Consider the following 14,101-nt stretch of genomic DNA (forward strand, 5'->3'; position numbering starts at 1 on the left):
TGCCTAAATTTTTTTTTGTGAAAACGTTCATATCTTCTTCTCTCCGTTTACCTATTTGTCCTGTCTCTTTGTCAAGTACCGCCCGAGAGAGAGAGAGAATACTGAGTGACAGAGACTTTTTTTGAAAAAAAAAACATTATTTTTACCACTCGAGCCGCTACTAACCACTTTTTGTCATTGATATCAATTTTAATCAATTTTTTAAATTATAAAAAACATTTCAATTAACCCATAGAATTCGTAAAAATTCGAAACATTTTCTCATGATATTATTTGAATAAAAGTTTCACTTCTTCTCCATAGATGCAAAAAAGAACAATCTTGCTGTCAATCAAATTTTTATGTGTCTTTGAGTCGTTACCTGGAGATTCAAGCCGTTTCAATTTTTAGATTTTGAATTATTCCAAAAGCATCAATATCACCAGTTTGAAGGAGGGAGACTGGATATTTTTCGGATATTTTTTGGAGTTAGAGTGTGCATTCTGACCTAACGGTGTGTTATGAAGATTTTCTAGGCTAAATGTCTAAGAAATTGTTTTATGTCTTGTCTCCTTTAATATTCCAAAAACTTGAATTTTACTAACTTGAAGATACTGTAAACACTCTAATAGAACGCCAGCCGAATTGTCGAATTTGAGCCCATGTATCTCATTTTCTGTGAGAGATATCTGAAAGTTATCTACCATCAAAATGTTTATCATGATATCAGCAACATTTTATTAATTGACAACTTTTTGATATCTTTTACAGGGACCGAGATATATAGGCTGAAAGTGGAAGGTCCGGGTGGCGTTCTATTAGAGTGTTTACAATAATTGGGTTCAAAACCTGTAGGCGAACTCCCATCATTGAAGTTCCTATGGAAGTTATTTAAAATTTAAACTAATTTGTTTGATATTTCCATTTTACTACATAGTTACCCTCCTTGTCCGAATGTTACAAGGAAACCACCTGGAATTTCAAAAATGCATATTGCTAAACTGCATACGTATTTCAGCAACAAAACCAATTACTCATACTTTTCTCTTCCCCTCTCATTTCTCATTTCTGTCCTTTTTTCACGACAAATAAGCCTATTCTTCCTCCCCTTCTTCTTCCTACCTCGTTCGCTATTTATGAGTGTCTCTGTCTCTTCACATTTCTCGAGGTGTTTTCAACTTTGAACACATAGTGAGACACAACAGAACCAATAGACCCCACCTGCTGATGTTTTTTTCTGTTGTTCTGGAACTTTTTTCTCTTTTCACAAGCATTTTTGAGACTTTTGACAAAGCGGTTGGTGACCTGAAAAGTCAAGGATTTTGATTTAAAGTATTGGAATCTTAATTTCTAGCTATTCTAGATTCTCTGAAATTGAAAAGAGCGCAGACTATCGTAAACACTCTAATAGAATTTCTCCTCAAACCATCCACTTCAAGTCCATTTATCTCATTTTCTGTGAAAGATTTAAAAAAGTATCAGCTGATAAACGTTTTATCATAATATCACCAATATTTATCAGTTGAAAGCTTCATGATATCCTGCATGGGAGGCAAAAAAACTAGCTCAAATTTGACGGTGAGAGGTCCCTTCTATTACAGGTTTTACGGTAAATCAATCATTTCATTATCATTCTTTCCCAAAATGTTTTCTATATTTATTCTACCTTTCCACCTCACTCTTTTCCTTCAAATTTTATATGTTGCAGATCGAAAAATTCAAGTTAACCAATTGAAGAAACTCACGATGTCTACGCAATCACTAAACACATTGTTCCTTTTTCCAGTATGCGAGATTACGGTAAGTCCAATTAAAGTCCAATGAAACAATCCAAAGAACAACAATACGAACGTCCTATTCTAAATTCGCAATGATGATAGAAAACAAGCCTACACATCAAATTACATAATGAAACGAAATGGTTTTTCCTCTTTTTTTCTGCTGCTTGTCCGTTTATTCTCCGCTTGAATCGGTTTCCAATTTATATTCTTCTCTTTACAAGATGATGATGATTCGCATATAAAATCATTATGGCGATTTTCTGCGTACTTTAGACTATACAGATTTTGAAGTTAGTTATGTTGCTTGAAATGTGGACTAGATTATTTTCAAGGTACAATTTTGGTGTAGGAAACTAGATAATCCAGGTTTAACTAGCCATCCAAGCGAATACCCATAGAGTTGTTTTTTGGTACTTTGCGGTGTTTTTTTTCCTCAAATGTATTCTTTCCCAATCTATTACCGATTAAGAATTTTTTCTACATTACCAACCCGATTTAGTCTCCCCCCATCTGTGCAAATTGACTGGTTCAAACCGAACCAGACCAGTTTTCAGTTTAAAAATCCCCTCTACACCATACCACCCCTTGTTTCAAATGGAACAGTTTTTGATGTGGAAAGATGATTTGTAGCAATGTTTGTTTATGTATTTCCATTTGAAATAACATTTGGGTACTGTACTCTGTGTGTTCTAGGCTGACGGTATGGTATGCTTATTTTAAGCTTATATTCAAGCTTGTATTAGCTATCAATTTTAATATAGGCTTGGCCACAGATACATAGTGAAAGAAACTGAAAATTATTCTAAATTAGCCCTTTTTCTCAAATTAACTGGCTCCAGAGAAATTCTGGATTAGAGTGACCACTCCCTAGTTTTATAGCGTCAGGCGAAATGCTCGCGTTAGCTCGATTTATATTTCTTAAACGAAACTTCAAGTTTAACATTTTCCTGGTTGTTGAATTACTGTATCTTCACTTCTAGCGGACTTGTAGCTGACTTCTAGTTCTTCCAGACCTAGCCCATTCTAGGGGAGTCTCGGCTCCTGACATATTCGAAAATGTTAACGATCTTTATCCCCTAAGCATCCTAGAATGTAGATCAAAGATTCTCACATTTTCTATTTGTCCAATAGAGCATATTAGATCAGCACCCTCTTTCCCATATTTTCCTTCTATCTCTCCGTTTTTCTACAATCTTCTCTCCTTCCGTTCAAACCGTGACAAACTAATATCATCATGAGTGGAAGGGAGAAGGGATGGAATTTGCATAAGAAATGCCTCCACCATCTCTCTTGCCTCCCGTTTTTCGACAGTTTCTGATTTTTGGTTTTATAAGGAAAACAGCGAGCGAAATGGATTCGTCACTTTTGAATATTTTTGATTTTTAGATATCGCGCATAAATGTTGATATGAGCCTTTGAAATGAACCGTAAGACCTGTGATAGAAGGGCGCCCTCACTTTTAACTTTGCGCTCAATTATCTCGGTCCCTGTGAGAGATATAAAAATTTTGTCAACTGATAGATTCTTGATAACTTTCATAGTAGCTGAGATAATTAAGCTCAAACATGATAGCATGCTTGCAAAATCAGGGCCCGGCCCGGCGGGCCCGGGGTTTCCAAACTCGAAAAAATTTTTTGAAATTTCAGAAATTTTTTCAAATTTTTTTGTAAAATAACTATTTTTTATGCATACTCTTATCTTGAAAAAGTTTTTTCTTGCCGGAAAACCGTCCATTTTTTTCTGTTGACCCCAAAATTTTTTTTGAAATACAGAAAAAAAAAATTCCAAAAATCCGGGCCGAGACGGGCTGGGCCGGTCCCTGAAAATTCTGAAAAAAAACCCGGCCCGGCCCGGCCCGTTGCAAGTATGCATGATAGTGTAGGGGCCTTCTAATATAGGTTTCACGGTGTTGGTCCAAATTCTGCTAATATAGAAAATTGAAGTAAAAAAAAGAACAGAGGCTTATCCAAGATGATTCATACTCTGATAATTTTCAAATTCAACTTCTTGAGAGTTTCAATTTTCGGCTTCAAAACAAACCAAATTTCCATTTCCCCTGGACCCAAAGTTTTCTCCGTTCCCAAGCTTAAGGCCCCAATAACATAACCCATAATAATCCAATTCAAAATTCGGTTCAAAAACAAAGAGTCATCCCCCAGTCCATATGGTCACTTCTTCCTTCTTCCCATCCTCACCACCTCATATTTCATTGGGGTTCCCCACCCCGTGCCATTGCCCCCATCGTCTCCTTGTATCCCTCTTCTCCAATTCGATTAGCCAGATGTGTTGTCCTATCTCTTTCCGTCCTAAACTCTTTGTGTCTTCCAAAAAGATGATACACACATTGCTCTTTTTTTCGCTCTCAAAAAGTTTCTGTGTGGTTTGGTTCCAATTCGATTTCCTTTTGGCTTGACGTCTAAAATTGCTTTTTTTCTCGAAGAATCAGAAACAGAGCATTTCTTCTTTTTTGTAAACAAATCTTCTTGCTGACCACTAGTCTTCAAAATTGGAATTTTTGAGAGCGTTTTGACTACCCACCCGAGTTTCTAGCTAGTGCTATTCTTAACCCTTACATCATTGCCCCTCCCCCTCTTAACCACCGTCTGGTGACCCGAAATCCATCATCTTCAATTACTATAATTAATTAGCTTCTTCTTCTTCTTTCTCCCTATCTCGTCCTATTCTTATTTCCAATTCGGCATCTCATTAACTTTTATCTCTTGATGATAAGATAACGACACATATCTATTTATCATTTTTCACAACATCCATTTTTCCTTGACACCTTGTCGGAAATCGGACAAAAACTAGTGACCTCTAATTCTAAAAATAAGGGGGGGGGGACGAAAAAATTGGCGGTATAAATGGAGAGGAGTTTCGTTCCCTTGTCTCAGCGGGACGCTTCAGGTGTATGGGTCATTCATCTTCGTTTAGAGAAAATTTTCAAACGAGATTTTTGAAAGAGTTTGAAATTCGAAAAGGGTTTTGTCTTGTTTTGGTATATTTTGGTAATATCTTTACTATTATTCCAAATTCTGTGTGTATGTCCGTCTGTTCCTGATTAGCAGACCCTAGCGAAGTCCCCACTGAACCAAAATTTCGCAAAGTTTTATAGAAAACCCGAAATAACATCGAGATGATGCCTGTTTATTTCGATTTTGATAATATGAAAAATTGTGCTCATGAGATTACAAAAACCTCTTTTTAGGAACATTTATGTTTTTCCTGCCCTCAAAGGTAGGTTGACAAGTTCAGTTCTTCTGGTCTTACTACATATTGGTTCACCTTGGTGGTCTTGTTATCTATAACTACTTTGGATCGGTATATTTCAGTTTGACATAAGTTACATCTTCTTTTGACCCCTTTAGACTTATCAAGGACCCTTCCTCAAATCAACCAATACTCCTGATCATTAATCAAGCTAGCAGCTTCACCGCCACCAATTCGTATCAACATGATGGAAACTGCTCTCATCATAATATCACCCACAAGAATGTCTTCCAACTCCAGCACATACACCACCCTCCTCTTGTCAATCTCTTTTTCCAATCATTACAACAAGGGACATATACATTTCTCTTCTTCTTCTTTTCCGTGTCATCTCGTTTTCATGTCAAGAAAAGAGCAAACCAACTGATTTCATCATATAGATATCTTTTCATTTTTGCTCTTCCAATGAGATATTATGGCTCATTAGTATTAGTGGGTTGCTCCTCCGCGTTATTATGATGTATAGCTCCGCATTTTGTGGTGTCTGCTTACTCTGTTTAACCTATTTTCTTCTATTTTCGGATGTTTTTTTTTCGGAAACTCTCTGATAACTTGAGCTCAACATTGAGCTAATAAATTACCGTAAACACTCTAATAATTAGATCAAATACGGTACATGCCCTTTAATTCAGAATTTTCTAGAACCATAGGACCTACAGTATCCTTCATTCAAATGTGACCTGCGTCCTAAAAGTGCATGCACATAAATTTTATCACCCGCCCAATAAAGCGCACACATTCTCACATAATATTACGACCGACTCCGGCGGTCAGAGGAAAAAAGATTGACCACTCTCTTCCACCCTCACAATCACCCACACTTCTATCTTCTTTCTTCTTTCCACTTTGTGCAGTTTTTGCTTTGTCCAGGCCCTATCTGATTTCACTTTTACTACTTATCTAGATGCTCTTTGTGGTTGATCTGAAGACATCCGGACACACATAAAAGTGGAAAGGCAGCTAGAATTGATAGTCTGAGGAACAGCTCTAGCTGGCTAGCTCTAGCTTTGTTTCGAGCGAACCAATTTTTATGAACCTCAGATTGTGTTCAGCAGCTCCATTAACTTTACATCCAGTAGCTTAGCTTATACCAATCCTCCTCAGTGTTTTATGTTTCATTCTCCCCCACTGACTCGGTTTTGTATTACTCATACTTTTTACTCCTATCCCCTTCCTTCCGCTAGCCTCAGTTTGTTCACACCTGTTTCACTCGCTCGCTCCCCGTTTTGTTTCTATTTTCCTCTTTTTTGCCTCTCGAGGTCATTTAGCCCTCATTTTTCAAAAAAATCTGTCTCTGCAGATCTTGGGGCTTTTTGGCGGGTCTTTTTTTGAATGCGAGATTTGAATCTTGGTTATCTAAATTTTGTGGTTAACCTATTTTTAGGATCCTCGAAGTGGGAAAAAAAACAAATATAGTTTTTGACCTTCTTGTTAGCACCCGCCATCAGTTATAAAGTACTACACACATTAAGATAAACTTTTTCTACACTGCTTTCATATTTACTTTACTCCCACCCCCCAACCGAATGCTCATCAGAGAGCACAAAGCACGGACACCATCTTTTTTTGTTTGTACCCAAACAGATGAGAGAGAAGATTAAGTGGACTTAGGACAGAACAAGAAGAAGCAGCAACGAGTAGCATTTGGTTTAGTGTTTAGTGTAGAATATGTTCGACAGCTTTTGACTATGATATCAACTACTGTATATCCTCTAATAGAAGACCACCCAAAACGTCAACTTTGAACTCTATTATCTCGATTCCTGTTAATGATATCAAAATGTTGTCAACTGATAGAATACTGGTGATATTATGATAAAGATTTAATCAGTTGAACATTTTTTGATATCTTTCGTAGGAATCGAGATAATTTACCTCGAAGTTGATGAGTTCTGTGGACTGGTTTTAGAGGAGATACGGTAACTCTGTTCCGGAGGAAATACCGTATTCTTTATCAAATCCCTAATTAACATTGAATATCACATGCAATTAACATCACCCTATTCCCCCTTAGCTTTCTCTTCCGAAAGCCATTTCTATTCCCATCCATATGTTTCTTATTTTCGTCAAGTTTTTGTATGTACGGAATGGAGGAATGGTCGCAAAAAATTAGCGTAATTCTGAGATTTGGTGAGGGTGTTGCGCCTACCTTGGGAGAAGAGATCGTTATCGGGTGAATTTATCGAATTTTAGAATCGGTTCTCTACCACTAGTCATTGATGAATTGAAACGAACGACTTTATGAGTCATTTTTTCTCTAGGTATCCCATATACCGTAAACACTCTAATAGAACGCCACCCGAATTGTCGAACTTAAGCCCATGTATCTCATTTTCTGTGAGAAATTTCAAAAAGTGGTTAACTAATAAAATGTTGCTGATATCATGATAAACATTTTATTACTTGACAACGTTTTGATATCTTCCAAAGAAAGTGAGATATATGTATAGGCTTAAAGTGGACGGCCCGGGAGGCGTTCTATTAGAGTGTTTACGGTTTCTGGCTATAATTCGGGAATCTGAACATCTTTTAAGGAGGCTTAGTAAGTAACCTTCAAAAATCTCAACCTTTTTTGTTTACTCCTTTTCCTTCAACCTGTCAAAAAACCTTCAATAAATAAAAAAATTGGGAACACCAGTTACCCTAGTTTCTCCAATTTTCTCACTAATTTTTCATCTCCCTCCTTATCAACCAGTCGGCAACATGAAAGAACTCCCATTGTGGCGGGGCGCGTGCTATTTTTTATTACCCACCAAATTTCTCACCTAATTACGCCCCACATCCTGTTCCCATTTTTTTCTTATATATTTGGAGGTTTTTCTTCAGAGCTTTCTTTGAAGCTTCAGATCCCTAATTGCCTCATTTTCCAGATAAAAATGTCGACAAATGAACGACTATCAATACGAATAGACAGAGGCCAACGGCCAGCTGTCAATTTCAACAGCTCCACTCAATTTGTACAGGTGAGGTTTTAAAAAATGAAAAAAAAGATAATCTAGTTTGATTGAGACTACTCGAAAATTTAGCTCATGTCTTTTTTCAGATCTACGTACCCCTGAATACAAGTGTAAATTACCAACCCATCAGTCAAAATGTTGGAAATGGGTATACGGTCAAATTGCAAAGAATGCAGCAGCAATACAAAATTTCCATGCAGCACAATGTAAGAATTTCAAAGCTTGTAGTTTTGAAATCTCAAAATTAGAGAATCTGAAAGTTCGAAAACTTTGAATTCCGTTAATCTCGATTTACCGTAAACACTCTAATAGAACGCCACCCAGACCCTCCAATTTGAGCCTATATATCTCGGTCCCTGTGAAAGATATCAAAAAGTTGTTGACTAATAAAATGATGCTGATATTCTGGTTAACATTTTATTAGTTGACAACGTTTATATATCTTTCAAAAGAAGTAAGATATTTAGGCTCAGAATAGACGGCCCGTGTGGCGTTCTATTAGAGTGTTTACGGTATACTAGAGGTATAAAAACCCACAATTTATTGTTTCAATTTTTAGCTCGAAAGGAAACCAGAGTTTGTGATATTTGCATCAACTTCAGTGCATGATAAGGAAATCAAGACTACTGTAAAAGAAGTGAATACGAAGCTTCCAGAAGTGAGTATTCAGAAATTTTAGATCTAAATCGAACACTAGAATTTTCAGCTCACAATTGCCGGATCAAATCTGGAAGTGTGTGGAATTCTAAAAGGACACAATTTGACTTTTGAGAGTACAGTAGGCACAATGCACATCTACGCGAAAATCACATGCACAGGCTCCTTATCAGTACACTCGCAGAACATTGTGATATCCACAGAAGCACTTTTGAGTACGGACGACTTTAAAGCAATCTGTAGGAAACTTCAAAACGATGGAAGAATATTCCCAAAGGACGTGGAGAATTCAGAAAATCATAGGCCTGTTGGTGACACTCCCACTGGAGATTCAAAACTGATGAAAGTCGATTTTTCTTGTAATTTGGTTCATATTGGAGTTGATGGATCAGTAGGAGCATTCAAATCGGTTGTGGCTCAAAATCTTCAACTAACCGTTGCGGGTGACCTGGCGAATTATGGAAAAATTTTGGCGAAAGATCAGATTTTTCTGGAGATTCATGGCAACCAAATGAGCTTGTCAGATGGCTCTTTGGATAGTGCTGGAAGAGGATACAACGCGTTGAAAAAGTTGAGAAAAGTGGCTGATCACAGTATCTCAACCCCATCCTCCAGTACCATGCACAACGCGATTCAGTCTCAAAACGCGTCGGTTGTCGCGAATATGATCGAGAAAGGAATCGATTTGAATGACACTTTTGAGAGGAGAAGGTCTAACAAAGTGACGCTGAAGCAGTCAGCAATTGCTGAATATAAGGAAGCGAGGGAGAAGTCAAAGATGAATTCGGTGAGAGAAAGGATCACACTGATTAATGCACTTTTTGTGGCACATGAATGGAGAAGAGGTTCGATTCAAGCTAATGTGATTAAGGTAGGCCTTATAATTCTGAAATTTGTGAAATACAAATATTTTTCAGGCCAAAATCAGCAGAAACTGCGAAGACCTCGCTCAATTTTCCGCAAAAAATGTGAAGCTAAAAGTCGGTGGAACCGCGACAGTTGAAAAAGATTCAATCTGGAATAGCACTTGGGTAGAGCTGGAAGCCAAGCAGCATGTCTACTTTCATGGACAGACCAAGACCAGAACTATGGTTCTGCACTCGGATGCCAATATTTACACAACCAATGAGGCGATTTTATCATTCGAGTTGTTTGTGAGAGTTGGCTGTGTTAAGTGAGTTGAAAGATCTTAAACCGAATTCTCAAATTTAAAAATTTACAGATTTTCTTGTGAAGGAATGTGGTGCGCTGGAGAGAGCTTGGTCATCGAAACCATTGGGTCCACAATATTCAAAGAAGGATCCTACTTGGAGTCAGAAAAACTCGAGCTCGAATGCAAATCGACTTGCGAAATGGACGGCACCTGGCAACTGACTTCTGCCTGGATCCACGTAGCAGCCATGTTTACCGTACTTCAGAACTCCAAAATCTTCATCGAGGAGTCCATGAGTATTTCTGCACTATCTCTACACTTTTCTGGTTTTTGTCATGTTACCGAGAGACTGGAACTGGTGCTTCAAGATTCCGCTCACTTCTTTGGAAACTCTAGAATGGAAATTCATGTGTTCCGACTGACATGCAAGGGCTACTGTACTATAGGAGGATCGATTGCGGTGACTGATTTGACAATTTATGTCAGAAATGATCTAATCACCACGTGTACTGGGAAAATGATGGTAGTGGGATGTGCCGATGTAGTTAATGGATGCTTCAGAAACGATGCACTATGGCAAATCGAGAAGAATCTCAAAATGATTACTGGTAAGACTAATCCTTTAATTCAGTCGAGTCATCCAATCCTTTTGCTCTTTTCCAGGATCCATTGAACAATCGGAAGACGGTACCATCTTTGTGAAGTACACCATGAACCTGATAATTCATGAGGATAGTACAGAAAACTTTGGAGGACGTCTAGTATCCAGTGAAATCTTGCTGAAATCCGTGAAGACTTGTGCATTCGACGGATTGGTCAGATGTAACGAAATGCAAGTCTCCCTGCCGTATGTCGGAGAATCAGTGGTCACTATCAAAGGGCAAGTAGACATTGTGGCCGGAAGTCTGACGGTGAATGGAAATTTACAAACAGTGTCAGATGAGAATATGAAAGAGCCAGTGCCAGCTGGATTGATTTTGGGTTGCAACTTGACTGCAGCGGCGATTGTCGCACCATTTGCATCAGTTCATATTACGGAGACAGCTATAGTTCGGTATGTTTTCAGTGAGTATTTAGAGTAAAGAGAATTGCATTTATAGCCTCAATGGAATCGAGTCCTACAAAACCGAGGAGTTCAACGTTCTTCTCAACTGCGGTGCTCTCTTCACCGAAAAAGAGTCAGTGATCCTCTCGATGGCTGAAGAGACTTCGAAAACTCGCATCAAGTGTGAAGCTGTGATCTGTGCTACTACATTCTACCATCGTGGACAGATTCGATTCTCTGGACAGGAAGTGAACATATTGGCTCCTGTTTTTGTTCATGAAGGAAGATTAACCAATGTGGAAAACAAGCAGAATCATGTGAAAAATCTGTTCATTCATATTGGAGAGTTCCTCGTGAACAATGGTATTCTGGCGTCGGATGTTCTGGAGATTGTTGGAGATGGAGTTCTAGAAAACACCAATAGGATATATGCAGTGGAGTCCATGGATATTAAGCTGAGAAACTTCAATAACGATGATGGATTGATCGAATCGAAGAATTCAATGAAACTGTTGGCTGTGTCAAAAGAATGGACCAAGCTGGGTGGATCTATCAAGGCCAAGAAGACTATAGATTTATGTGCCAACCGTCTCAACGTGGCAATCCGTAACATCCAGAACCTATCTATCGACAAACGAATGGTGTTCTCTGCCAAAACTGATCTTCAAATCTCAAGTGACGTCATCGATGAATCCAAAGAGCTATCAGTTGGATGTGCCGCTCAACAATCGGTTGGTATCGGGTGCAATATGCAACTAGACCGTCTGGAAATTCTAATTGGATCAGAAAAAGGAGAAGGACCTTCCACTTTTGCAGTCTACCAAAACGCAAGCATCATTGCTAACACCATTTTGATCACATCTAATAGTGAACATGTGCAAGTTCTATTCGATGGAGATGTTCATTGCAATCGTTTGAGATTTGCCGGAAAAGTGAAGACAGTGACACTTATTGGATCTGGAAACTTGGAATCTACTTACATGGTTCTTTCAGACGCCTCTATCGCTTTTGAAATGTATTCCATAGTCAGAGTGGATGAACTGCAATGTGGATCTTTTGAAGTTCTAAATGAAAATATTCTACGGCTGGAATCTTGTGAAGGAGAGGATACAACAACTATTGTGACAGAGGATATGAATATTGAAGGTAAAAATAAGTAAAAAATTGAAGTTTTCTTAAAATTAAATCTTTTTTAGGAACCCTCTTCCTCGAAAAGAAGTTGTTCATCAAATCCCGAGAAGGAGTGGTCCGGCTAAACGGAAACATTCTCGGATCCTCTCTCCAGAGTGAAATAGCATGTGAATCCACAAAAATGGTCGTTAAAGGACAACTTGGCAATTTCAAATACGTCGAGTTATTCGCCAGGGAGAGCATTTCTTTGCAAAATGAGAAAATTAGGAATGTGGAGAAACTGTGTGTTGAGTGTGGAGAGTTGAGCATCTACAATGCTGAAGTTGAAAGTTGCCGGACTTTAAGCTTCAATTGTGATTCGCTGACAGCTTCTGGACATATTCAAGGTGACCACTTAACCACACTGGTCATTCATTCCACCAACATCCACTCAAAGCTCGATATGGAGAATCTCGAAAAACTTTCCATTTTCTGTAAACGAAGCACCACTCTTAAAGGAACATGGCAACAGATTCAAGAAATCCACGTGGATTCTAAATGGATCAACATCTCTTGCCAGGTAGAAGCAAGCCGATTAGTTAAGCTGACAGCGTGGGCAATAGCAAACACTGGACCGATTCTAGCCGAGATGGTTCATGTCACTGCGCTAGGAGCGCTGATCAACACTTCCGGAATCCAAGCTGTTGAAGATTGTCACATCATAGCCACGTTCATCCTATCAATGACTGCATTATCTATAATCTCGGGAGGTTCCAAGATTGCCATACACTCTTTGTGCCTTTGCACCAGAAATGACATATTCGAACTGGTTGGGCTCAACTATCTCTGGCTGAAGTTTGACCCGGAAACATCCAAAATGAGTGGTGCTCCACCAGTCGACTTCCAGAACTTTAAGACGTTCGCCACGTTGCTTCGAGATCGATGGATGACGTCATCGATCGATGCGGAGGAGATTCTGCTAGGATTGAAGTATATCAGCGACTTGCATGAGATCAAATGGAGCCTCGGCACCGACAACAAAGTCTATGAAAACCTTGTGGAGATTGCGGAGAGATTCGGAAACACGCCAATATCACTTTTCAATTATGGAGAGTTGGTGAACACTGTCCAAGGAGCCAAGGCAATGATGCAGGTGTTGCAGGTATCATTTTTTGAAGTAGGTCATTTAAAATAAAATTATCCTTTTGCAGGATCCCACGAACAACACCAAATCTGGCAAAAAGCAAAAGAAGAAGTCTGACGGTTCCTTGTACGAGGCGCTGGTCCAGTTCAAGCATGGAAAGTATAGCAAGGAAAATAATGACTCATCGGATACCGATATCGGATATGTTAGTAGAAGTTCGAGTGAAGACTTGAATTCTAAACCAAGTAGACCAAGGTGAGCCTCAAAAAATCTAACTTTGACGCTTATATCAATATTTCAGGTCTCCCAATCTCCAAATCGACGTCGCATCTCACAATTTCTTCGATTCTAGCCATTTGGAAGAGATTGAGGAGAAAGTTGGAAAAGTTGAAGAAGAACTGGAAAACGATCTGAAACTAGATCATATTGCCTACGCTATAAGAGAGGAGGAGGAGTTGGCGGAATTCGAAGAGCTGGAGGATGAGTTAGAGATGGCTGAGGAGGGAATCGTCAGAACCGACTTCATTGTTTGCCGAGATAAGAATATCTATCTTGCCAAGTAAGAATTTTGAATTAAGTTTCACAATCAGTTTGGATTGAAAATTTTGAATTTTTCAGATTAAAAGAAAAGATCCGAACCGTAAGTGCTCCTCGGCCAGTCGTCAATGTTCCCATCCAAAGAATGCCATCTTCAAATGACCTGGTTATGAAGAAGCTTCAAGTCAAACATGCTATATCCAACCTCGATCTCCGTTCATTTGGGAGTCAGTCTTCCCTCACCTCGTTAGATTTTGGCACTGTGCCAGATTTCGGAAGCCCCTTACAATTTTCTAGCAAACCCAATTTCCAACGATCAAAAATCCCTCTAGGATCATTCAGAAGTCCCAAAAAGCCCATGAGTCGTACTGGTACCCCTACTATGTACTCCTCAACACTTTCTAGATTCAGTGAAAAACTCTAACAAGTGACTAACCCAAAATTTTAAAACTAATCCATTACTAAAAA

General features: G+C 38.7%; 1 protein-coding gene across 1 annotated transcript; it reads left to right on the plus strand.

Moving 5' to 3' along the window:
* Positions 1-7,906: 7,906 nt before the first annotated feature.
* CBG05635 lies at positions 7,907-14,057 on the plus strand (the record flags this gene model as incomplete). The annotated part of the gene is made up of 12 exons (XM_002638541.1): positions 7,907-7,993; positions 8,074-8,193; positions 8,547-8,645; positions 8,694-9,515; positions 9,562-9,818; positions 9,867-10,405; positions 10,461-10,851; positions 10,898-11,988; positions 12,039-13,114; positions 13,164-13,351; positions 13,398-13,655; positions 13,715-14,057. The coding sequence occupies 12 exons, from the start codon at positions 7,907-7,909 to the stop codon at positions 14,055-14,057; spliced, it is 5,271 nt and encodes a 1,756-aa protein (XP_002638587.1).
* Positions 14,058-14,101: the final 44 nt, after the last annotated feature.

Source organism: Caenorhabditis briggsae (genome assembly GCF_000004555.2).
Source record: "Caenorhabditis briggsae complete genome, chrV, whole genome shotgun sequence".
In the NCBI taxonomy this organism is placed as follows: domain Eukaryota; kingdom Metazoa; phylum Nematoda; class Chromadorea; order Rhabditida; family Rhabditidae; genus Caenorhabditis; species Caenorhabditis briggsae.